Raw genomic sequence first — 25,826 nt, 5'->3', positions numbered from 1 at the left:
AGAGTTTACTTTGAGGGAAAGATCTGGTCAATGTGGTCGATGGTGTCTCTGATGTTGAGCATCCAAAGTGGATTTATAAACAGAGTCACCAAAAATGCCTGTTTCCTTCCACTGACTGCAAGGGAAACAAGTAAAATTACCAGAATAGGAAGTGTCTTAAGTTAGATGGTGTGAATGTTACTATTTCTAAGGATTTTAATTTTTTTTAAGTGATTTTCAATAGTTATCTCTTTGTCTTAGTCATGCTTTGAGTTTTCTGCTCCTGTAAGCAAAGGAGAACAAAACCAGCCAGGATTATGAATTTGCAGTAAGCTGGAAAAATACAGCTAAGAGATAATTATCAATGTTTCATGATCAAAACTGAGGATGTGATGGAGGTAGAGGCTTTGCTGGGATCTTGTTCTGGTGTGGTGTTTCCTGTGGGTTTATGCCTGGAATGATGGAGCAGGGAGCAGGAGTAAAAGTCACGAGCATTATTGAGTTAAAAGGGGCAGCCATACTCTGGAGGCACAAGGTTAGAATTAAGATGAACCTTGAGGATTGTAAAACTGGTCTGAAGTGCAAAGGAGATTCTCTATGGAGAAAATTCACTGTATTATAATCATAAAACATCAGATAAAGAACTACATTAACAGAAGTCAAGAGAACCAAAATAGGAAAGTTTGCAGGGAAATGAGTTGATCAGTCTATAAAAAATAAGACGGATAACCTTTAAAAATCTTCCAAATTTTTCAGAGGAAGGGAATAAATCTTTCCCAATATCCATGTTGTTTAGCTTTTACTACCAGGGAGATTTGGAAAATTTAGGTGTAAGCACTGGAATCCAACATCTGAAGGAGTACAGGAATCCCCATCCTGGAGGAAGATCTTTGAGACTGCCCAGAGGAGCTGCTCTCAGGGGGATGAAGTGTAACTGGAAATGCAGGGAACACTCAGGAACTTCCCAGGATGATCCATTTACTACGAGTTTCTGGCACAGCTTTCTGTAAGTGCTCTGCCTATGGTGGCTTTGTTTGATTGCCTCATTTCTGCAGCCTGTATCAATTGCTGAATTCCTTTGCTGCTGCAATGTGAAATCACAGATTTAATAATTCCAGCTGACACTTCCCAGGCTGTGGCTGTGTGGTAAACCTGACAAAGTTCACCTCAAAGCTTTTTTTCTGCTTGGGAAATAGGTCAGAGGTTTCACCTCGAGGTCTCCCTTTTATTTTCCCTATCATTTCAACATCCAGTGCCCTATAACACTTGGCAGTTAAAATAAATTCATTATTCTGAAGAAGTCTCTGATGTTGAATCAGCACCTTGGACTGTGCCAAAGACAAGCTGTGAGCCTGAGCAGCAGAGCCAGGGGGAAACAGAGCACAGAGCACACACAGTCATCAAATCTGGTGACAAAACTCATGGAAATCACATAAAAAACCTCCCTGGAAACAACCAAATCACCAGCACTGCTCTCATGGAGCTTTGCAGCTTAGGGCAGCAGCAGCTTGGACTGTGCTTTAAAAATCCAGGCAAATTCTGAAAATATTCCTATGGCCATAACAATGGTTTATTCACCTCCTGTGTTTGTGATGAGCTACCAAGGCTTTCATTAGCACAGTAATGCCCATGGTGTGTCATGCCCCTTATTCCTGGCAGACAAATTATTTTATGTAACACAATGTGCAGGACAAAAAAAAAAAAAAAGGAAAAAAAGTTGGTCGGACTCCCAGTGATGCACTGGGCACAGGAAATTCAAAAGGACAATTGTTGCTAAATATGCACACATAGAAAAATGAATAATATTTGGAGTTTCACACTCAGTGTGGTGGCGTTTTCTGAGATTGAGAAACAAAATATTTCACAAGAGGACTGGGTTTAAATGAAAAGTATTCGAGAAGAGTATTTGTTTGGAGAAAGACATAAGATTTTCTTCTATTTTATGGTAAGGGTTCATACACCCTTTCTCACAAAAATGACTTTCCCTCAGAATGCATTGATGTTTATTTGGTTAATATCTAGTACTGATATGAGAAGGGCAGTTATTAATATATTTATGCTGCTGGAAGTTTGCTGCTGCTATCAGCAGAGTGTGTGGCTTCTCTCTCCAGCAAAAGCTTGGGGAGAAAAAAAAATGCCCAGTTTGGAAGAATTTGTCTGAATTTTGCCTTCTGGCAGAAGATGCTCCTGATGAGAGACAACTTTTCTGTTCCTTTTCCCTGCTTTTCCCTGGCACTCCATGCTATGTGTCAGAGAGAAGGCAGTGGTGAAGACTTTGTGGTCCACAATGCTGCATCCTCTGGAGTGATGCTGCTGTCAAACTTTGTGGCACAAGGGAATAAAAAAGAAAAAAAAACCCAACTCTGCTTCCTGATGCAGGCTGGTTTAGCAGTTGTCTGGGAAATTTCCTTTTGTGTCTGGGTTGGAAGATAGTAATCTTTATTATTTCACGTCCCAGAAGTGTCAAAAAAAGGGTAATAACAGTTCTGTCACTGGCAGCTGTGCAGCTCTCATGGCCAGAGAATCAGGATTTCCAGAGAAAGGTAAGTGCTGACTCTGGAGCTAGGCAGCCCAGGCAGCCTAAAACGTTGGTTTAAATGGAGGCAGTGCAGTGTAAATGTCTAAAATCAAAAGCTGTGATCACACTCTGAAAATGCTCACAATGAACATTTATTGAGGGGCAGGCAAAGGACATCAGAGCAGCAGCAGCCCTTTTCATGGGAGATATTTACAGCTGGGGACAAATGCCACCCATGTGGCTTTGTTGTTTTTGTGATGAAAAACTCTGCTGTGCTGAAAATTTTCTCACTGCATTATAGATGTTTTTGGGAAGTCCAGTGGGGTCTTCTGCTCTCAGAGGAGAGAACAACTTGAAATTGGAAGCAAATTCTCTGAGGACATTCATGAGTGGTTTCCTCTTCAGATACCTTCAAAATCTTCTTCAAGAGAAAACAAATCTTAAATCATCTTTTATATCAATCTGGGCTAAATTGGTCTGTGATGTCAGTATCAGCCTCTGCTGATATTGAATTTCTTTTAATTTAATTGTACAAACACTGATCTTGTCCATTTTATATTCACTGATAAGCTTTTCTCTTCTACTGTTTTCCTATGGTCTGGAGGGCAAAAAAAAAAAAAAAGAACAAAAACCAAAAGGAGAATGAGGACCAGAAACAGGGAAATGTTGTAGCAAAGAGGCTGTTGGTTGTGATCAGGCAGCTCCTGCAGAGAAATTTCCAAGCATCTTTACCTTGGCTCAATTTCCACCCTGTACTTTTAACATCAGCAGCATGGAGGGGTCCTGCTGCTATCCAGAAAGTGACTTGAGCCCAGGAAGCAGCTCCTGAGTGTTGGTGCAAATCTGTTGACGTTTCTAAGTGTTATTCTTACAGGAGACTCCACTTGTGAGCTTCAGCTTTCTGTATGTTTGCATTCCACCCAGCAGTGCTCAGCTCCTTCCCATTTCTGAGATGTTTTGGGCAGGACACATGGATCCCCTGGCTTTGCTGTTCTCCATGGTGGTGATGGCTCAGAGGGGTGAAAGAAGTGGGCAGAACTGGGAATTTCTGTTGTCTGAAACTGGAGGGAAAAGAGTTTTCCAAGAACTGCTGCTTGCCTGCTGAAGGACTCGTCTGGCAGGGTCACAGTGTAGTTGTTGTAAAGAGAAGAGTAATTGTATTTTGCTGAACTTCCCCTGGTTCTTTCAATCATTTGATGGCTGGGCTTATGTTCATTCCTTCTGCCCTTAGACTGAAGGGCAGACTTTGACTGTTCCTTTACCTAAGAGGGAAATTCCCAGAGATTTCATGTTAGCCAAGACCAAATTTGAAGTCACTGACATTTGTTTCTTGTTCAAAAAGCAGAAATCCTGAGCAATCTGACATGTGGGATCACAGAACAAAGCCTGCCACTTCAACAAGTACATCTGTTTTCTGAATGAAATATTAAGGGACATTTGTGCTACAGCCCTCCAAAATCTGATTTGTTTCATGCAAAGGAGGAGTCAGTCCTGAGCTCTTGGCAATGAAAACCCCATTCCTGTGAGCTTGATTTTTCACTCAGCTCTAGTCTCTAGTGTAACTAAATCAAAGAGAGGTTGGGAATACTCTGGTCTAAATCATCTGTGAAGAAACACCCCTCAGCTAGAAAGCTCCTTTTTCCTTCTTCTTCTCAACAGATCTGTTCTTAATTGCTTGTTCTAAATACTGACATAAGTTTGGCAATTATCTCTATTTCTAGAAAAATCCAAACCCCACCTTCAAGTGTGGTGCATAAGCTAAAACCATGCCCAGAAAAGCTGTCTGCACAAACCCCAGCTTATCTGATATGAAGGAAATTACATATCAATCTTTTTTTTGGGGGGGCTTCTGGTCATTTTGAGGTCTGAGTGTACTTTGTTTACTTTACCAAGCACTGGGGTCTTTGCCATCAGCCTGAGTAACATGGTTTTTGGAAAATTGACATAATGAGTTGGGCACCACTTAGGTTTGTGTTGTGGTGGACATTTCTGAAGAAGTCCAACTGATGTGTGCTTTCTCTACTCACATTTTCTCTCTCCTTTTTCCTTATTACACTCACACTGTTGTACAATTTAACTTGTCCACAATTCCCTCTATTTTTATTCTTTTGTTGCCATTCCCTTCTGTTTCCTCACTTGGCAGTTTTCCTATGCACAGGAAAAGTCTGTCTCTTTTCTATTATTTGTGTGTATTCCCTGTTATTGTCTTTCATTTATTTCAGATTTTTCTTTTCTTTTCAGTCTGAACGACCGTTTTGTTGAGTTACTGTGGCACCAAGTTCCAAAATATAAAAAGAGAGGTTGGTAACATTTATGAAGAGAAAAATGGAGAGTCCCAGGATGAAAATACAAGTATGAGGTGACCAACGGCTTCAACACCAAAGTGGTGCCCAACCTGCTACTCTTGAGGTGCATTTAATGTTTGTGCTGTTCACATAAAGGTGTGGCTTTGCTGGTGTCCTGTCTCTGGCACAGGCCAGTCAGGGATGCTGAGAGGACACTGCAGAAATCAGGGGAGCATTTTGCAATATTTCCCCAGTCTGTTTTCCCACCTGCTGAAAGTTTTCCTTGGAGAGGTTCTTCCTCACCTTATCAGCACTGGTACAGGGGTGGCTTGGTCATCCAGCTCCTAATTGTAGGAAGAGGTGAGTAAAGAGGGAGTTTCCTGTGGATATGGGTGATTCTCTGGGCAGCTCCACCCCACAGAAGCCAATTTGGGACACATGGAAACTCTTGCAAACTACTGACAGAGCTCTGCTGTCTCAGTGCCCTGAGGTGTGTGATACATGCCCTGCCTGGGTCTTGGGCATCCTCTTGGAAGGACCAGGGAAGCTGAACACTGAAGATCTTTGTCTCAGATAACGTTTGCAGTAAATTAAAAGTTCCACTAGACAGGATACAAAAGGAATCAACTAGTATTAAAAAATATTAATATTAAAATATTAATATTAAAATTCCATAATGTTCCACTATTTGGCTAAATTTGACTTTTGATTTGTCTGTCATATGGCTCCTCATTGAAGTCACACTGTAATTAAAAGGTTAAACCCAGTAATTAATTTGTTCCCGTTTCTTTACTTTTTCCTTTTTCACTGGTACAGTCCTGTTGTGTAAGTGTATCGTAAAACAAAAAGGAAATAAAATTTGCTATGCGAAAAATCAAGAACATCTGATGTCTAGAAAGAATAAGAACTTGGAGATGTCAAGCTGCAGGCATCTGGGTTTTTATTTAAACTGTTTTCAGCTTTGGCACTGAATCATCTTTTGAAAACCAAATCTATTTAAAAAAACCCCTTATTGGCTGTCTAATACTATCCAGGTGTGTATTTGATTTTTTCCTTCTAACTGGCATATTGTCCAAACGAAAAAGCCTTGAATTAATTTAAGTACAATTCAGAGGATGTTACCATTAAAGAAAGAAGAGAAAAAAAGAGGAGGCAGAGAAGTAGGCTGCTTTTAAACACCCATCCTTCAAGAGTTGCGCCTGGGCAGTCACTCCCTGCCTCTGGAACAGATTTTCCTTGGTTTGAAGTCAGAGCAAAGCCCGGGATTCGCAGCTGGAGACTCCTGCAGCTGCTGGAGCAGGCAGGGAGGGATCTGAGAGCTCAGGGGTTAATCTGAGCCGTGTGTCCGAGCCCCGCGGAGGTAAAACCAGGCTCTGAGACCTTCTGAGAGAGGCTCTGGCACTGCCGGGAGGTTCATTTTGTCTGCAAAACCAAGCATGTAATTTCCCCTCTCCCTTGCTCTGTCTCTCTGTCTGGCCAGTCCTGTGGCTCGGAGTCTCCCTGGCGACAGCCAGGACAGCTGAGCTGACCTTCAGCAGTGGAGAGAGATGGGCTCTCACTGCAGGACCTGGGCTAGGAAGCCCCCAAAATTGGCTTTTTTTCCCCTACCAGTCAGAAAGAGAAGGCTGGGGAAACCCCCAGGCGCCTCCGTGCTTGGAAGAAAAAAAAAAAAAAAAAAGTGAAGAAATGACATAAATTAAAAATATAAATTAAAAAAAAAAATCATCCTCGGCATCCAAATTACATGCATTGAAAGCTTCCGGCTTAGCACAGTGTTGTGGCAGATTTTCACAGAGATTAGAACTGATCCCTCACCAGTGAACACCAGCTCGTGTGAGCTGTGCAAATCCAAGTGTGTCCGTACAGCAGCCGGACTTGGCATCCAGAACAGCTCCGAGTGCACAGAGCCAGCAGAAGGGACATTTCTGCCTTTTTTTTTTTTTTTTTTTTTTTCAAACAAAACAGAGCTACTGAAGCCTCTGGAGTGTGGATTTAGCTGTCAGTCTTATTTACTACTTTCAGCTGTTATCTGCTGCCGCTGAAGCTGAGCGTGAATAACTTACCAGCCTGCACTGATAACTTTGCTTTCTGTTTCAGCTCCAGACAGAAATCCCATCAAAGCTTTCGTTCCGACCCATGCGCTGAAAGATGACACAGGAGTTAAAGAAGTGAGGCTGAAATTCCTGAGGCTCTCCTAAAGATTTTTTTCCAAGAATTTAAAAAAGCCTCTTAAAAACGGCGTCAGAGATCGAACGCTGTGAAGGGAGGGGAAAAGGAAAAAAAAAAAAAAAAAAAAAAAAAAAGGAAGAAAAAACTTTGGCAGGCAAACAGTGTCTTACATCAATCTAGCAGTCAGCATCTATGTAGATGTTCTTTCCTCCTTTTGTGCAACACCCCTTCCCTCCTACAGACCACCCAAAGCCCTATAAATAATCCAAGGACTGTATTTTTCCTCCAGATTTCTCTTCAGACCTCAAAGGAAAATTATCAGGCAAAGGAAGGGAGAGAGGGAGAAGGGAAAGTGAGGAGGGGAGAGAGAGAGAGAGAGCAAGAGGAAAGATGGCTAGTGAATTCAGAAAGAAAATCTTCTGGAGGGCAGTGGTGGCCGAGTTCCTGGCCATGAGCCTTTTTATTTTTATCAGCATTGGCTCGGCTCTGGGCTTCAACTTCCCCGTGGTGGCCAACAAAACATCGACGAGGTCTCAGGACAACGTGAAGGTTTCTCTGGCTTTCGGGTTATCCATTGCTACCATGGCACAGAGCGTGGGCCACATCAGTGGGGCACACCTGAACCCTGCTGTCACCCTGGGGCTGCTGCTCAGCTGCCAGATCAGCATCTTCAAGGCTCTCATGTACATCCTCGCCCAGTGCCTGGGGGCAGTGGTGGCCACAGCCATTCTCTCGGGAGTCACCTCCTCTCTCCCAGGAAACTCCCTGGGGCTTAATGCTGTAAGTAGAAACTTTTAATTCCTCCTTCATTTTCTTTTCTTTTCTTTTTTTTTTTTTTTTTTTGTTAATTGAGTAGACATGTAGCACCTGTAATCTACTAAAGATGTGGGGGTTCTGTTGGTGCTGGTGACCTCGGGCAGCCTGACTGTTTATTGTAGCAGAGAATCCAGTCTGGACTGATAATCAGGATATCATAGGGATGGTCCTTCCTCCCCACCCTCATTTTGGAGCTTTAGGACATTCTGGTTGTGATCAGTTTTGATTGTGTTCAGTTTTGTACATCCAAGTTGCTGAAAGGTAGCTTTTGATGCCAATTTAAGACTGAAATCACTGGCAGTTTTATGACCTTTCATGGTCCTGAGGGTCTCTAAGGAGACATGCTGATTAATGTGCATATACCAGTGTTGTTTCGGCCTCTGTGCGTGTGGCTCATTTTCAGCACTTAATGGTTTGTGTATCCTGGTGATGGCTGCAATGAATACCCATGGGAGCAGAGAGAGTTGTGCAGCAAGAGAAATCCCATCCCCAAGGTGTGAGCAGTACCTGTTGCATTAGGCAGAGTGCTCAGATCCTGCCTGACGGAATCCCTTTCTGTGCATTTCTGGGCAAAAAATGGACAAATCTTGAATTCTCACGTGTAGACTGGAGGAAAATATGAGGCAGCTACAGGTAATTGGGGTGCAGGTTCCAGCTCTCTCCCAGCCTGATGCTCACATCATGCTGCCTAAAAACTGCCTGGCCACAGCTCCTCCTCCTCAAAATGTCATTTTGCTGTTGTTGTTGCAGCATAATAGGAGGGAAAAAGGGATAAATACACTTTTAAACTTGAAATCCTCCCACTGTCAGAGGCAGTTCTACAGCCACTGCAGGACACACAGTGCTATAAATGGAAATTCCTCCTGGTCACTTATTTGACCTGATCTCTTAAGAACAAGTATTTCACATATTTTCCTTGGTCCCTTTCTTGCAGAATATTTCTGACTGCAGTTTGCAAATTGAGCTAATTTGAAATCTTCTGCCCATTTGAAGTCACAGTGTGTTTGGGACATAAATCTGTAAATACAACACCTCTTCTGAAATAACTTAGGCAAAATAGCAATATGGTTTTGCATACCGTAATTTGACAATATAGTTAATTCAAAACATGAGTAAATTCTCAAACCAGAATCAAATCTGATATTAAGGTGATTCCTGGGCAGCTCAATATCATCCACCCTTGTTTTACTCTGAGTTGGCTGCTCACCTCCCTCTCTCCTGGTGCCTGCAGCAATTCCATCCTGCCAGCGCTTTGGAAATTTTGATGGCTTAACTCAAAACATTTTGGGGAAGAAGAGCAAATAACTTTATTGACTCCAGAAGGCTCTGGCTGCCAGTGTGATACGTGATCTTTTCCTCTGAAACCACTGACAGAGGGAACAGCTCAACCACATGGGACAGTGTGTCCGCCCAAGTGGTTTCCTCGAGAGGTCCAACTGCCATTAAACACGGGAGGTCTGGTTTTGGTAGCACTTAAGCTTGGTTTTTCCCTGTTGCTTCCATAAAATCCTGATGACTGGTTCCTTCCTCTAACCAAAGCTCTAAACCTGGCCATTTGTGAAAGTTGGGTTGAAGCTTTTATTGCTCCTCAGTTAGTAACTCCTCAAGCTACAAAGGCAAAACCAGGCAGGGTTAAGTCTCCATCATATAAATTTTACAAATTGATCAACAATTTCTGTGCAATGGAATAACAGAGAATATAGTTTCTAAAAGCTCTGGTCTCACTGTTTGTCATTATAAAATATTCAGAATTCTGCCTCTTTTTTCTTTCACATCCAGTTGTAAATGTTCTGTCTGGAGGAGCAGTGAGGAGACCCCCCTGGGGTTAGTGGAGGCAGCAGCTGTTCTTCTCCCTTGAGAGAAAGAACTAGAGAGGAAAGGAAAGGAAGTCCATTCATTTCCCAGTGACAAGCCTGGAGTGCCTGGGGAGGGAAGGGCTGAGGGGGAACAGGGTCTGAGCTCAAGGCATGGGGGAGCAGCAGCAGAGGGGCTGTGCTCATGCAGAACCGATCTCAAAAGGGGCACATCCTGAAACCACAGCACCAGGGTGCCTCGTTCAGCAAAGAGCTGACAAGGAGAAACCACAGAGTTGCTTTTATTGCTATGGATTTTAACCTGAGGAAAAGGAGGGGAGGCTCAGAGCTGGCATCCCTGCCAGCTGCTCTGTCTTCCAGCCCCTCTTGTGGATAAGGAGGTGTGGATTCCCTGCTCAGAAAAGGAATAGAAAGAAAGAGAGGGCTGCTTGTTTGACAAGGTTGGGAAAGGGGTCTGGATGTGTGTGGCTTTGTCCTCTGTTCTGACCCTGCTGTGCTTTTGGAGAGATGTTTTTTATAGGAGAAATGTGCTGGGGGCAGAGTAATGGAGTGAGTGGCCATCCAGTGTTCCCAGTGGATACTGGGTGGGGTTGCATGCCTGAACTCGGATTTCTCCTGCCTGGCTGCAGGTCCTGCACTGAGGGACCAAACCTTTCCACTGGGTCCTCTCTAATCCACAGAGAGTGAGAGACAAGGAGAGGCACTTCAACCTCTAGATGTGTTGAGTTGCTTCCAGAGACACCCAGCTCCTCTTTGTCATGCTGACACTCCAGGCTTGGAAGCTTCAGCTAAGTATCCAGAATGAAGCGGGATAAATCCATGTGTTTCTCATTGCACAAAGGGAAAGAAGGAAACACAACGAACTGAAGCACAAAACCCAGCCATGGACAGTACAAGGCTGAGGAGAAAGAAGGGAGGATGAAATGCAGGATGTTCCTTTAACATGTTCAGGATTAAGGTCTGGTTTACACTAAGACAAGCAAACCAGTCACACATTAGGATTTTGATCCAAACTTTGCTTAAGACAACAGATTTATTTTTAGTTACTTTGGCTGGTCCTGAGTATGACATTTTGGACAACACTCAGATATGTATTTAGATTACTGAATCCTTTTAAGACACTTAACCTTCCAATATGTTTTAGTAGTGCTGTGGGTTCCAAAGTAAAAACTTTAGGAATTGGAGAAGCTGGAAGAGGAGTATGCAGTGTGTTTGCTCTTCTAAAAATTTAAATATTTTTCCTTGCATCATCTTGTAGCTTTTTTTGGAAGCTGAATTACTACATGTTACAAATTTCCATTAGGTAAATCTGTAAGAATAGAGAATACCAGATCCAAAATGCACTCATCTGCCAGCAGAGCTGGCTATTGTCTGGTGAGGACAGATCTGGAGTTTGGATAATGGAACAAACTACTCAGCACAGGCAGTTAATGACCAACAAAGAGCTCAAGCAGGAAAGAGGGGTGAGAGGAGACTTCTGTGCTGTAAAGTAACACAATATTTGCTGTTAAACAATGTTTATCTAAAGAACTTTTATCAAACTTTTATAAACATGCTCAGAAAATTTCTTTAGCTCAGATTATTTTATATTTTTGTATCTATCTGTCTATCTATCTATCTATAGACATACATATACAATAACCTGAACTAAATATATAGGTGTATATAAATATAATTTTGTGACAAATGCAGACACCTCTTCACAAATTTCACAATTTTATAGTTTTCTGTATTTTGGCATAGTGATGAGAGTGCCAGGAAATGTGTCCCCTAACTCTTGGGGCTATAATTTGGAAACTATTTGAAAACTCAGCCTTTGAGTTTATGATGAAAGATATTATTTTAAAAGTTATAAGTGGATCAAAAATTGTAGGCAAGAAAAACAGCCCTGAAGGTAACGTTGCTCGGGTAGATAAAGGGAAAAGAAAAACAACCAAGAATAACAAATAGGAGGGTTTGGGTTTAGAAAACACCCAGTGGACTGATAAATGTTGTTTATGTAACTAAGGAGCTCTCTGGAAAAGCCAGAGGAGATCTGTGGTCACTGCATTCAGGGGTCATTTTAAGACAGGTGAATATTCATATGGATACTATTCCTGAGTATGGACAGTTACTTGTTGCTGGAACACCTTTTGAGTTTCTGCTGTGACTGGCTGTGTCTCTGCTGCTCCATGGAGCTCCCCAAATCAGGAGTGGCAGAATTGGTGCACCCAAGGGTGAAATGTCCTTTGGGGATAAATACCCCGTGTCCAGCTCTAGATTTCTCAAGGCCAGGGAAAAAGGAGGCCTTGGCTGTCTTTGACTCCTCATACCAGGCCAAAATCTGCTGCTTTGAGACCCCTTCCAACCTCACCAAAAGCACACCACAGCACCACAGAATCATGGAATAATTTGGGATGGAAGAGACCTTAGAGATTCAACCCCCTGCCATGGGCAGGGTCACCTTCCACTATGCCAGGTTGCTCCAAGCCCCCTCCAGCCTGGCCTTGGGCACTTCCAGTGATGGCAATGAGTCCTCTTTCCATAACTACTCCCATTTAGCTGGATTGTGATCCAGCAGCAACAGAGCAACTTGGAACCTCAGTGCTGGAGATTTTTAGGTTTATTTTTCCTTTACTGTCTACATGTCCCTAGCTCCAGCCTTATTCTGCTACTTGGGGAAGATGAACAATCTCTTGTGTCCAGGGGAATGGAGCATAGGGTGTGATAAGACATGTGGATCCCTATCATCTGCACATGATCTTATCTCTAGGGCATCCATGCTGGTGAATTTTCTCCCAACAAATTCCCAATTTGCATTTCCAATGCAAACATAATGTTGCACCAACACGTGGAATTCCCTTTTGTGTAGCTGAGACCTGCCACACCTTTTAATGGTGCTCATGGGTCAGCATTGAAGTGTTTATCATGATATTCCCCACTGGATGTTCCCCATCTTTTAGAAATTTGTCTCAGAGGGGATTCTCCATGGGAATCACCACACTCCCCACATTTGATCCACACCAGTGGCCTTCTCACCATGGGGAGCAGGACTTGCCTGGTTGCCCTGGATGACTCAGTGTTTGCCTTGTGATTTCCCTGTCTCCTCGTGCCCGCGCCCTACGAGCCCGTTCTCCAACCTCCAATTAAACAAAGCCGGCTCCAGTTGGAAGAACATCCAAAATAAACTGAGAGCTTGACAGTGTGAGGGGACAATTGAGTAAGTGATGCTGCTTTTCCTCTGAGTCACTGTGGAAAATTGCAGTTCCAGAGGTGCTGCTGGATGGACGAGACACGCAGCTGAGTTCTTGACCTTTAGAGAGTATTGAAAAATCCTTGGATGCCTTTTTTTCTTTTAATGCAGATTATATATCGTGCCTTTCTCAAGTCTAGGACAGTGAGGAGCTTCATTGTCCCTTTCTCTGCCTTGGCTCTGCCTATTTTTCATCCAGTTTAGGCTTCTCCTGCCAACCTTGCCTCTGCTGGGACATCTGCATGTTTGAGGACTCAAACATTCACAGGGGACCAGCAGCTGCTGCATTTTTTTAAATGAGTAAAATGGTTCCGGTACATGACATTGAGCTGGGATTTTTATTTCTTAACAAAGACTATCACAACAATAGCTCATTGTTCACAGTCAGTTTTTTGCAGCAGAGGGCTTTTAAGGCTTGCCAGCATTGTACTGAGAGGCCCTGGGCAGGTCAGGTGGGACACAGGAAAAGCACCTGCTCAAAACTGGCCACGGTCTCAGCCTCTTTTTAATGAGTTCACACACTGACAGCACAAACATAAGGCTGAGATATAAACCTGATGGTTATCACCCATCCCCTAGAGAATTTGGGGTTCTGGCTCTAATCCTTATCTCAGAGCTTTTTATCTGATTTTCATTTCTGCGAAGATTTGCTTAGCACCTGTCTAATAATAGAGCCTTATCCCAGGATTTTGGCAGCGAGCAGGAAGGGATGCAGCAGCATGGCCATTTCTGGGACAAGGAGAGGCCCTTGGTGCTCCTCCTCCTGCAGACCAGTCCTTTTGTGCCAGAACAGAGGAGATCAAAGTGGGTTTCGTGCCAGCGGATCCGAGGACGACCATTTGGAAATGCTCTGCAGGCTCAAACTGAAGGTTCTCTTCATTTATTTCTACTTAGAAATGGTTGAAATTCCTGAAAGGGGTGCATAGGGGTGTTTAAAACAATGAGTTGCCATAGATCTAAAAACACTATTAATTTGGTATATTACTGATGTTGTAATATAAGTGGAGTCATGCTGGGCTTTTCAGAGAATGATTTTTTCCTGTGTTAGATCAACTGTCAAACTAAGTAGGATTTAAGTAAAATTCATTTTGCCACCACCCTTCCTGAGTGGTCAATGAACAGTTAAAATTGGTTTCCTTTCTATAAAGTTCTCTGATTATACCAAATATGTTTGGGTGTTCTGTGTGTTATCTGTTTGCACACCCCCAAACAGACTCACACACCAGAGACAGATGGACTGAAAGATTCTTCAGATGAGATAAATCCAAATTTCAATTTTTAGTTTAAATTACTTGGAGAGTTTAAAAAAAAATATCTGTCAGTAGGTGTGGGTTCTGAACCAAGATCTGACATGGCAAGGACCACAGCCTGAGAACAAATGGAAATGTCCACGGCAAGAGAATGAATATTATGGATTAATTCTGGTTAAACTGATGCAATGGTAAGAAAAAAAATCTAGGTTTTTGTATCAGGACTTGTGAGTTTTAGCAGATAACGTAAACCTTCAAGGAGCTGAGAATAACATTTCTTTAATCAGAGAATCCTAAAAGATATCACTATCTGGGCTGTATAGATATTTTTAAGTGAAGCATTTTTAAAGCAAGGATACCAAACCACATCACAAGTACTAGAGGAAGAAAAGATAGCCCTTGGAAAATTTCCTGTTTGTCTCCAGAGGAAATTGCCTGTTTTTTTAGGTCAGTAGTACATTTTTGATTATTTGTCCATTCTCCAGCTTAATCGAGAGAATTCAATAAAAGAGGCGTCTTTACCTGGTACCACAATTGTCTCCTGGAGGTTTTTCTGGCCTGGCTGGGAACATTTTGAGCCCTGAGTGTTTATCAAAATGTGATTGATGGGGAAGTGCTGCTCTTCCTGGCATGCAGAGCCCGTGCTGGTGTTTGACTGCTGCAGCTTCATTGAAGCCGAGGAGATCTGAGGCTGAGGCACAACAGCAACCTGTTAAATCAAATATACAGCCCCTGACAGGCATCCTGCAGGAAACTATAAACAGCAGGAGGGCGAAAATGTGGCCTGAGAGCTCTGCAAGGCACAACTCATAGACTAGAAAAGAGTGAAGAAATCCTCTGGGTGCTTCCCTGGACGAGTCCTGTGCATCCCCTCTCTAGGAACCACTGGGAGGTGTCACAAAAACTGAACTTTTCCAGGCTCTCGATGCTAATTCTGTGCCAAGGGGAGTCAATGAATGCTTTCAGAGCAGAAATGTGGCACATTTCCTTACACACACACACAGCACAGCTCCTGAGGGCACTGATGACTGTGTTTGGAATGGGTAAGGTCAGGTTTGGCCCCTTTTCCTTCCTTTGTTAGGACATCTTTCTCGATGAACGAGGTGGAGAAATGAAGGAGGAGCTGGAATTATTCCTGCAATTCCTGAAATGCCTTGCACAGGCTCAGAGCTGGTTTATAACCCCATGGAAATGCCAAGTTTTCAATGCTGTGCACGAGATTGGCTTGTAAATTTTGAGAACTTCACAGATTTGCTGGAGTTTGTCTAGGAATATAAAATGAATATTACTTTGGTGAAATTGCCAGCAACCATAGTGTGAGGTTTGTGCAAATCCAGGTGTTATTCCAGTAACAACATAGAAAGGATGATCCTATTTGTCTCAAAATTCAGATATGCCCAAAATTCCCCACTAAAATACTATCTATCTCCTTCTGGGCTGGTAATAGAGGAGATAATGAACAGCTCTGTGGTATAAATGAGTGCTTCAACTATTACAGAAAATTAACTATTTGCTTAGGTTTGGCCGGGTAAAGAAAAAAAAATACAAAACCTCACAATTCCTCATCCTCTGAATAGAAGTTGTTTATTTCTCAGCAGCAACATTTAACCAAAAAAAAAAAAAAAGTTTCTCCCAAGAAACTTTCCCAGAGGCACATAAAAATGTAAAAGTGAAAAAAAAAAAAAGAAAAATTGTCTGTCTGACCAGCTGTGCTAAATGCAACTCCTGTAGAGGAACTGAGTTTTGCTGCCTGTCTTGGTCTGGCATACAAATTGTTGTGCTCTGGTTTAATATAATAATCATTCTCCCCTCTTTCTCTCCATGGCACTATGACATAAAGCCCTGGATAATTTCTCCTCAGCCTGCAGAGAGGGTGGGAGGAGGGAGCTTAGCCTTGTTCCTGGAGGGTGTCTGCTGCCTAAAGAACGGAAAATATGATTTCTGCTTTGGGAATTGAATGAGTCCCCTTTAGAGCTCTTAAGGCTGTATTTATAGGAAAGATAATCTAGCAGAGGACAATATGTTTTGTCCCCAGGTTCTGCTGAATGCTTCAATTGTTGATGTAGGATATGATCCAAAGCTAATTCATAAGCAGCTTCTGAGTGCTCCTGTCATATAATTTTAAGTGAAACTCTTTAGATCTTTGCCTATCTCTCCTTACTAAAGAAATGAGACTTTTGTACTCCCTGAATCCCTAATACTCAATTAATGGGCATAGAAACATCCATTTCAGAGTGATACTGTTAAATAGCAAGGGTAGAAGTGAATAACTGTAGTTAAATATCCACGGATGAAGTCTCTGAATCAATTTTTGACTATCACTCAAGGGATGGTTTACAGCTATGGAGATGTGGGATAGACTTCCAGTAGAATAAAGGTATGTTATTAATACAGAAATCATCAGGTTCTTTTCATGACAGAGTTGGAGCTGAAGGAGCAAGAAAAGTCAAATAAAATGACAGGCAAGACAGTGGGATGTGGTTTGGAGGGAAGCAGGGAGATGGATTTCTGAGATTACATTTGTAGAACATCCCATTAAAGAACTTTGCCAGACAAACACTTAAATGAAAGGAAGCTGGCATAAAAAAGAATGATTAATATTTCAAAAGAGGGGATGACGAAGAGAAAATGAACAATTTGAACTATTGTGAAGAGTTTTCTTTATTCAGTAAAAGAAGGAAAGCCAAAGAAGGGAAATTCTAAGCTATAAGAAGAAAATGCTGTAAGATGGCAAGAATTTACTTGAATAAAATGCTAATTTTAAGAAAAATGTCTGCCATGGCAGAGAAAAGGTAATAATTTAGGTGGGATGGTGAGGATATGCAAGGAAGAGAAGTTCCACCATTAAAAATGCTGTGGCTTAAATTGTCTCCCTCAAAACCACACCAGCAGGCAGGGCTTGCTCTGGTGTTTCATACGAATGGGGAAAGCTGACATTGCCCTGCTGAAAAATAGACTTCTACAATTCCAGAGGCTTTTTTTTTTTTTTTTTTTTTTTTTTTTTTCTGGAACAATGAGAAACTAATCCCTGTTATATGAAAGGAAGCTGGGCTCTGGAAGCTCCAATCCAGGGCTAAGGGTTTGTTGGATGAGATGGAGCTCAGCTCCATGTGATGGAACCACCTTGCATAACAAAGTGTCTTATCCATATAACGGGAAACAGGTTTGAACTTGGTCTGCTTTCACTCGTAATGAGAAAAATATGAAGCCACTAGAGAAGTACACAGTGGGGTTTACCTTGGGCCAGTTTAATTTCCTGTCCCCATTTCTCTTCCGAAGGCGGACAACTCATAAATATCCTGCCCTGAAAACAAACAAAAAAAAAATTAAAAAAAAAATCAAAAGGAAAGAAAACATACCATTAATTTGCCCAAATTATTGCTGTGGGAGTCAGACAGCTAAACATGGCACTTAAGGGCACTTCTGGGAAACAAATTCTGTAGTTCCCATCTCCTGTCTGATATGGAGAGCTGGAAGTGATGTGGCCACTGCCCATTTCCTAAGACATGAAGCAGGTGTTCCTCTCAACTAATTGCTCTCATGTTCCTGTCCAGATAACACTTTTTGGGGTTTAACACTCCTCCTCTGAATGTCTCCTGAGTCACTGTGCCTTCAGGGCTTCCTTAGTTTCCAGTTGCATCTCAGGAGTTTTCTGAATAAGATTTGATTTCTGTACATTTACTGAATTCTAGTAGATTATTATTCCACGACCTTGTTCAGATTCACAGTGAACTGGGGAAAAAAATATAAATCATAGGATCACTAAGGCTGGAAGTGGTGGAATTCAGCTCACAGGAGGATGCACCTCCCTTGGGGTGTCTACATGCTCTGCTTCTTGTCTGGGAGGGGGAATTACTCACTGCAAGCTAAAGCAGCCAAGGATGGTTCAGCTGATCAGATAAATGTGTTCACAGATAGCTCTCACATCTTGCCAGTGATTCAGCCCATTTCTGATATCTGTTTCTGGTGCTTCTTCTGTCAAAACACTGACTTAGAAATGAAGTTTAGTGGAATTATTCATGTGAACATAAAAGGGAAAGAAGTCTGTGTAGACTCTCTTGGAGATTAATATGGGCTTGTGTGTTTCATTTAACCCCTTAGAGCATGTTTGGCTCCTTAAAGCACTGAATCCACTCCTCAAGTCTCCCAAGTCTGAAGCCTGAAAAGCTCAGGGGGTTGCTGTGCTGTTCTCTGCCCTCTGACATTTTTTTCTGTTACCTTAATGAGGATTACTGGACTGCAAAGAAAAGATGTCAAAGATTTCCCAGCAGCTACATCAAGGATAAGATGCAGTGTCAGCCCACATACCCTGTGGGTACCAGTGCAGGGAAAAAGGCATTTCAGTCATACAGGTCACTGGAAAGTGTCCTCTTCACCCCAACACTGCACTACAAGTGGCTGTGTCTTGTTTCAAAACATTATTTTGTCTATTTAGGAACCAGATATATTGGTCACCTTGTATTCTGGATATTCTCAGTAGCAGAATGGCAGCTGTAAAGAACAGCTGTTGATTTTTAGTCAGGTCTCTAATGTGTGGTACTGCTTCCTACTAAATTCAGATTAAGCTTAGACAACCCTTAAGCTTTTGGAGTCTGGTATACTACAAAATATTCTACAAAAGTTCAAGCTTTTCTTAAAAACCTGAATAACATATAGGAAATACAAGCAAAGGATGACAAACTCTTTTTGGTTGTGCCTCCTTGGTTCTGTCAAGACCTTAAACCAGCAGGTCAAAAGGTGCAAAATGTTATCTGGGTAATATTTGCAAATCCTCTGTGAATAAGGATGATATAAATATAAATATGAACATGCACATGTACATTTTAACTTGACACAAGGGAATTTACCTTCCTATTCCCTTCCTAAAGCATTTCTGGGGTGTTCTTGGGATGGTGAGCACTGGTGCTGTGTACCATGGATGGCCCAGGCTGCTGCTGCAGTGATAATTTAGCTGTGATAAGGAGGCAAATAAATGCTCTGTTATCATACTTACACCTTCCACAGGCCCCAGCAAAGCAGGACATCCAAGGTTTGCCTGAGTTTGTCCCATTTTGGAACATGGCCCAGAGTCCCTGCTCTCACAGTGGAATCTTAACGATCCTGGCAGGCAGTGTAAAATTACCCGGCTGGAGGAAAGCAAAAGGTTTCCTATGATATTTCCAGGTTTTCTTTGATTCCACACAGCCCATCAATAAGTGTTGATTAGCAGGGAGAATGACCTCAAGCCACGTCAGCTGTAGGATGTGTTTTTCCTGGAGGGAAAGGAAGAATATGATTTCCGCCTCTCCAATATAAGGATTATCACAGGTTTTTAAAGAATAAAAAGAATAATTTTGCTCTTGTTTTCTTTTATAGAAGCCCTTTAAGTGAAGGGAAATCCCAATGGCTGGCCAGTGTTTAATCTTTTAAAATGTCAAGGCTTTGTCAAATGCTAACATCAATACATCAGAGCTGAGGTTCTCTGGGGTTGCTTTATGATAGAAAAGAATTTGGTTTCTTATCTGCTTTTGGGCACGTGCACATCAGTCACTTGTTTGCTAAGACAACTGGCTTTTAAGTTTGGCCATTTGGCCTTCCAAATGTGAGGTAAGATTTTCCAGAGGGTATGCAGTTCAGATTCTTATATTGGTTTTGATAAGAGGAAAAGCACTGGAAGTCTAATTTGTTGAAAGACAAAAGTCCCATTGTCTCTACAGTGAAAAAAAAAAAAAGTGTTTATTTTTAAAACTTACAAAAGCAATAGAATATTAATTCAGAAATATCAAACATGAATTTCCTGCAATTTTCAGTGCATCTCATATGGATGCATTTATATCAGGCTCACACTTTCCACATGTAAGTCCTAATAATGATGAAGGTTTTATTAGTGGATTTCAGTTTCTACTCTATGGATGCTGAAGGAACCAAAATACTCATCCTTTCAACCAGAATTCCCTTCTACTTGTGGATAAACTACCTCCAACTCAGAGGATATCACTCCTGCATGTTAAATAACAAGATATAAAAATACATTATTAGTGTTTCAGATTAGCAGGATTTAAAAATCAGATTTATGCTGAGGAATGACTTTCATTGCTTAGGAATTTGATATTAAACTTTGTTACAGAGAATAAACAAGAAATGTGAACAGCATCTGTGGAAAGTGAAATATTTCAGTTAACCATCTTTAAGTTTTAAGGTTTTTCAAATATTAGCATTGGGAAAATGAGGGCATAAATCACAAAAATCAGATTAATAGGAGGATTTCCCATGGTTTCATTGTTCTGGGCAGGTCACAATAACATGTAATTATGTTTTTTGCCATGTATGACCCAGCAGTTTTTAATGCAGGGGCTCTGACAGATGTGATAAGCTACTGATAGCACAAATTAATATAAGTTTTGCAGAGTTTGTTTCCTACTCTGAGTCACATTCTCAGTTCTCTGGCCTGTGGCCAAGCTCATGTTTCATCCCATCCATGCAAGTGAGCTATTTCTGCTTAACATCAAAATTTTCAGCTCAGTGACAGACTTGCCTTGACTTAATGAAGACACCACTGAATACAGAAATTAAGAGCAGAACTCAAAACTTGTTATAGCATCGAATGGTTTACCTCCATGGTTTCTTGTTAGGTGCAAGTTTTTAGCAGTACTCCTGAAATATGACAGCATTTCAGCTCTGTAATGTCCATTTATGTGAATCACCATGGTTTCAATGTGTTCTGCAGCATTTACAAGAAACTCTGCTGATTGCATGACTAATAATACCATTGGAATATTTATCTCTGACAGTTTGAGTTTTTCTAGATAATCTACTTCAGTAGGAAATCGAAGCACTCCCATCAGCCCCTTGGTATTCCTAAATTGGGAATTTTTTTTAATGTATCCCCAAGAAGTTAAATGAGACTCAGTTTGAGTCTAAGACACCAAAAAGTCATTCACCTCTGAGTTAGGTGTCTAAGTTATTTGTAGTCAAATGAGATCTAAAAAAAAAAAAAAAGACACAGCTTTCAAATGATCCCTTTCATTTCATCAGGTGAATTGATCTCATCTCCATTGACTACACCATTATCTGTGCATATTAGAGTTACAGTGACTAAATATTAATATCTAGAGATGTTTTATATACTTTTGGTCTTCTGTCACATCCACCAGTCCCACATGAACTCCATGGAAATCTCAGGGTATTTCCAGTGGCATTAAAGGCATATTTTCAGGCAATTCATTCATAGCATAGGTGCAATATTAATATCTTAATATTATTGTGGAAATCCCTGAAGCAATGAGTGACTGTCCTAAGGCACCACAGCTCACTTCTGAAAAAATAAACTCTGCTGAAGGTGACTCTCTGGCTGATTTGTTTGTCACATGTAGATCATTTACACCCTCACTGTGTCCAGTGGCTGAGTGTTCACTTTGGCTGGAAGCAGCAACCACTCAATCAGGTTGGATCAAAAAAAGCTGCTTATGCCTAGGCTTGAGTACAGCAGGGAGTGTTTCAAAACTAACTTCTCTTCATTTTTTTCTATTCCTTCCTATTTTTCCCCCCTGTTCAGCAAAAGGAATGCCAAGAAGGAAAATGGATGTGCATTTTTATATTGAGGGATTAGATACTGCAGAACTTTGTCACATGGGTTGAAGTCGTGCAGGAATATGAAGTAACACTTTCCTTCTTGCCTCCATGCAGCTTTCAGAGGGAATCAATGCAGGCCAAGGGCTGGGAATTGAGATCATTGCCACCTTCCAGCTGGTGCTGTGTGTCCTGGCCACCACAGACCGGAGAAGGAACGACGTCTCGGGATCGGCGCCTTTGGCCATTGGTCTCTCCGTTGCCTTGGGACATCTTCTGGCTGTGAGTTTGAGCTCTCAGAGGTTTTATCTGCCATGCCCCACCTCGGGGTGGGCCAGTGAAGGCAGGGGGATGATGGGGAACCTTTGTCTGTGCCTCACCTCTGGTTCTCTTTCCCCCTCCCAGATTGATTACACCGGCTGTGGGATTAACCCAGCCAGATCTTTTGGCTCAGCGCTCATCGCCAACAACTTTGAAAATCACTGGGTAAGCTGAATAAATTTGTTTAACTCACAAGAGGCTCTGAAAACACATAACCTACAAGATCAGAAACATTTCAACACGTATCATTAGGAGCAAGTCACAGAGTTGGCATTTCCTTTTCATGTAACAAAGAATATTCTCCTTTCAATCCTGACCAGCCTCGGGCAAACAAAAAGTCCTCAGGCTCACTCAGGCTCTGTGCTCAAAGTAATACAGTAGATTTTCATTAGTTGTTCCCCTTAATATTTATTTATTTCCAACATTTTAATAGTTTAAGCCTTATTACACAGAATCCTGTATTATGTATTTATTGTTTAAACTAATTTTGTAAAGTGCCACTGCTTAATCTGGTAAAATGCAATTTAGAAAGATTCTTAAGCAGGTTTATAAACTGAAATAGATCATCAAATATCTAGGAGCTAATAAAATGTTCAGCATCTTCAAGCTGAGTGTCTGCTTATGTGCTTTCAAGGAGAAGTGCTCTGGAAACACTATAAATTTTAGATTATTCCTTGTGTTTAAATGTGGTTAAAATGAGGTTCTTCACAAAGATTTACTTATTTCACCAAAGCTCAATAAAGAAGGCTGATATAAAGTTGTAAATGAGCATATGTTCTTGAATATATAAAAGAAGGCTTGTTCCAACTCTCCTACTGACAATTTTGGCAGCAAGTTGCATAGGCACAGGTGGATATTTAATGGTAATATAATGGGCTTGTGAAAATTCTGGATATGGATTCATTTTAATCTAAAGAGTAAAACATAAAAGGGGGACACTGTGGAAATTTTGGAAGTGTCTACCACTTGAACACTTTATTAGGACACTAAAGGGAAGTAACTAAGTGAGGAGCTGATATTTTCAGAATTTAACAGGAAAATGATTATCCTTTGTAGAGATTGAAGAAGATAGAGGTAATAATTTGTGTTAAAATAGTGGTATTGCTGAATAAAAGTTTTCAGCCTCGGTAGTGCTTTGGCCCTGCAAAGTCTTCAATATCTTCTGTTATTTCTAACAAAATCAACTTGTCTACTAAAATCCTTTTATTACCTCTCTTTCTAAATTTTAATTTTCTTAAGTGGTTAGGCCAGTTCAATCACAGCAATATCACCAGCTAAGCAGCATCTAGTGGTAAATTAATCCCCTAATAAGGTCCTTGTTAAGTGTGACTTTCAAATTCACCTATCACTAGAATTTAATAGGAGAATGGAAACTAATGCCCTGTTGTTTTACAAATTATGCTCCTCTGCCAACTCTATCCAGAGTACCAGAGATGTTTTAGCAGAAGGTAACTGATTTTAAATATCACAACTTGACAACACAGTCACAGTTATTCTCTTCTGGCTCTATCACCAATCCATGGTGACAAATTCCTGCTTTTATTCCATGTGGCTGAGTAAACATTCAGGTGGATAGACTGCAAATTTCACGGTGAGAATCCTCAGAGGAGCTTCAAATGCAGAAATAGCTGATGCAATGACTCGGATTTGTATTCCAGATTTTCTGGGTTGGCCCAATCATTGGAGGAGCAAGTGCTGCCCTGATTTACGACTTCATCCTGGCACCCAGAACCAGCGACCTCACCGACCGCATGAAGGTGTGGACCAGTGGCCAAGTAGAAGAGTATGACCTGGAAGGGGATGATATGAACTCCCGGGTTGAAATGAAGCCAAAATAAAGAAGAGCATGGAGAGAGGGGGGGGAAAAAAACAGAAGTTAAAAAAAAAAAAAAAAAAAAGCAGCACATTGGTTTCCGAAGATTTTATCAGTGTTATAGACTCTTTGTAAACCAGCAAGCAGTACTTTGGTTTTTTAATTCAATACAGTTTTCCCTTTTTTGTTTTGTTTTTTTTTCCCCCCAGTCCTAATAGCATTTTTTATATCTGGGGTTTTTTAATTACAGAGTCTTTATTTTGAGAAGTCATGACCTAAATAAATTGGTTTAACCCTTCCCTTGGTACCACCCAATTTTGAGGTGTATTTAGCGTGGGAGGTTCTCCTGCCACATCACTCACTAATGATAAGCAGTTCCAATGACCAGTTTATATCCTGAAAGAATAGATATTGAGGACAGAGAACCTCATGTATCAATAACAGAGGCCTTACACCTGAAAAAACAGTATTTATAAAAAAATGCAAGGCTGGCATCTAATGCCAGCAATGAATGGGAAAAAAAAACAGTCTCATATCAGTGTCCAAAAGCATCTTGAGGAAGGAAAGGTGACTAAAGATTAGTTGCTATGTGAAATTACCCATAATTTCCTAAATGATTGATCATCTTTGAGAAAGAGGGTCAGAAAAGTTAACCAGGGTAAGAATTTCCAGAGTCACAGGATCTTTCAGATTTTCTAGTGTTTCATTTTCCCTGATCCTGCATTCAGTTGCTTGTGAGGGGAGAATATATGCGACAAAAAAAAATATAGATATATTAACTCCTGGGAAGTAATAACTAGAAGTCAAATTGGAGAGTAGCAACCACAATGGCAGCAAGAGTGATGTGGTGCCAGTGTGTAAACAGGATCTGATGGTTCCTGTGACTACTCTGTGTAATTTATCCTGTGATTTAAAGCAAAACAAGGAGAAAAGAAGTGCCCTTTCTTTCTCTCTGACCCCATTCCAATAGCCAGCTCTGTGACATTCAGGGACCACAAACAGATTTACACATGGTATATTTTCTAATGAGGGACAAATACATACCTGTTAGTCCATTTTGGGGGTGGTTGCTTTGTTTTTATATATATATATATATATATATAAATGTTTATATATATGTTTTATACAGAAAGCCTAGTGTACTGTTTTGTAAGAAAATAAGAGCATAAAGACAAGTGGAAAGATTTGCAGCAGTTCTTAGCGAAATAAACAACACTGGAAACAAGAAAGAAAATTAACACTCTAAATGACATGGAAGATTATGTTCTGTTTAAATTTGTGTGTGTGTGTGTGCTACTTATGATTTCCTGAGTTACCCAAAGCATTAGCTGGTCTTACCTACTAACTGTAGAATATAGTTAAAGCAGACACGTGCTGATATACTTGTTCTGCACTAAGCAGTTTTCCATAAGAAACGAGGCCCAGAGGAACTGACAGAAAATCAGCACATTCCAGCATTCAGCAAAAACCCCCAGAGGTAATGGGATGGATTCTCCTCTCTGAGAGACAGTGTGGGATTAGGAGGTGAGGTAGGATTGGCATAGGAAACTGTATGGGTTGGATCATTTAATCAACTTGAGCAGATGGACAACGAAAAAAGAATAAAAATTAAAATCACCAACAAAATTAACCAGAATATATTTTATCTTTCTTGCCTACATTTGGTGTGCTATCCCATGTATTGCCTATGTACATAGAGCATGATTGGATTTTGGGGTGGTTTAAAAATAAACAAAATCAGTTGTGCTAACATATCAACTGTTCATGATTCTTCATTTTTAATTTATCATATAATGCAATTTAATCTTCTCCACCATTTCTCAGGTGCCCACCTGTAAGACTGAGCCATTTTCTACTTTTCCACTCTTCACTTGATGCTGCCTTTTAGGGAAAGGAATGTTCTTTGTTTTCATGGAAAGCAAAGCAGATCCTCATCTGGAAGTGAACTTTTCCAAATTATACTTGGAAATGAAGCAAAGTACCAGGATCTTGTACCCACTTTCTAGAATTTTATCCAATTTTATCTGCAGTTATCCCATTGCCTCCATTGACTCCCAGTTAACCCTTTTTTGCCTTACAGA

General features: G+C 41.1%; 1 protein-coding gene and 1 long non-coding RNA gene across 2 annotated transcripts; one reads left to right on the top strand and one right to left on the bottom strand.

The window, feature by feature from the left end:
* Positions 1–2,630: 2,630 nt before the first annotated feature.
* LOC106851604 (uncharacterized) lies at positions 2,631–7,065 on the bottom strand. The gene is made up of 2 exons (XR_015798687.1): positions 6,846–7,065; positions 2,631–3,759 (listed from the first exon to the last, which is right to left on the bottom strand). It is a non-coding gene; the product is annotated as an uncharacterized LOC106851604 (long non-coding RNA).
* Positions 7,066–7,289: 224 nt separating this feature from the next.
* AQP1 (aquaporin 1 (Colton blood group)) lies at positions 7,290–25,499 on the top strand. Its single transcript, XM_014873706.2, has 4 exons — positions 7,290–7,731; positions 21,729–21,893; positions 22,017–22,097; positions 23,591–25,499. The coding sequence occupies exons 1-4, from the start codon at positions 7,342–7,344 to the stop codon at positions 23,768–23,770; spliced, it is 816 nt and encodes a 271-aa protein (XP_014729192.1). The 5' UTR covers positions 7,290–7,341; the 3' UTR covers positions 23,771–25,499.
* Positions 25,500–25,826: the final 327 nt, after the last annotated feature.

This window comes from Sturnus vulgaris, chromosome 1, assembly GCF_052056855.1.
Source record: "Sturnus vulgaris isolate bStuVul1 chromosome 1, bStuVul1.hap1, whole genome shotgun sequence".
In the NCBI taxonomy this organism is placed as follows: domain Eukaryota; kingdom Metazoa; phylum Chordata; class Aves; order Passeriformes; family Sturnidae; genus Sturnus; species Sturnus vulgaris.
Note: the sequence above shows the minus strand (reverse complement) of the source record. Positions and strands in the feature narration are given on the sequence as shown.

What these genes read in the sequence shown, in the direction of transcription:
- AQP1 (XM_014873706.2), top strand. Translation starts at nt 7,342, where the DNA reads ATGGCTAGTGAATTCAGAAAGAAAATCTTCTGGAGGGCAGTGGTGGCC. An exon ending in CCTTGGGACATCTTCTGGCT is followed by an intron (nt 21,894 to 22,016) that starts GTGAGTTTGAGC and finishes TCCCCCTCCCAG; the next exon opens with ATTGATTACACCGGCTGTGG. An exon ending in ACAACTTTGAAAATCACTGG is followed by an intron (nt 22,098 to 23,590) that starts GTAAGCTGAATA and finishes TTTGTATTCCAG; the next exon opens with ATTTTCTGGGTTGGCCCAAT.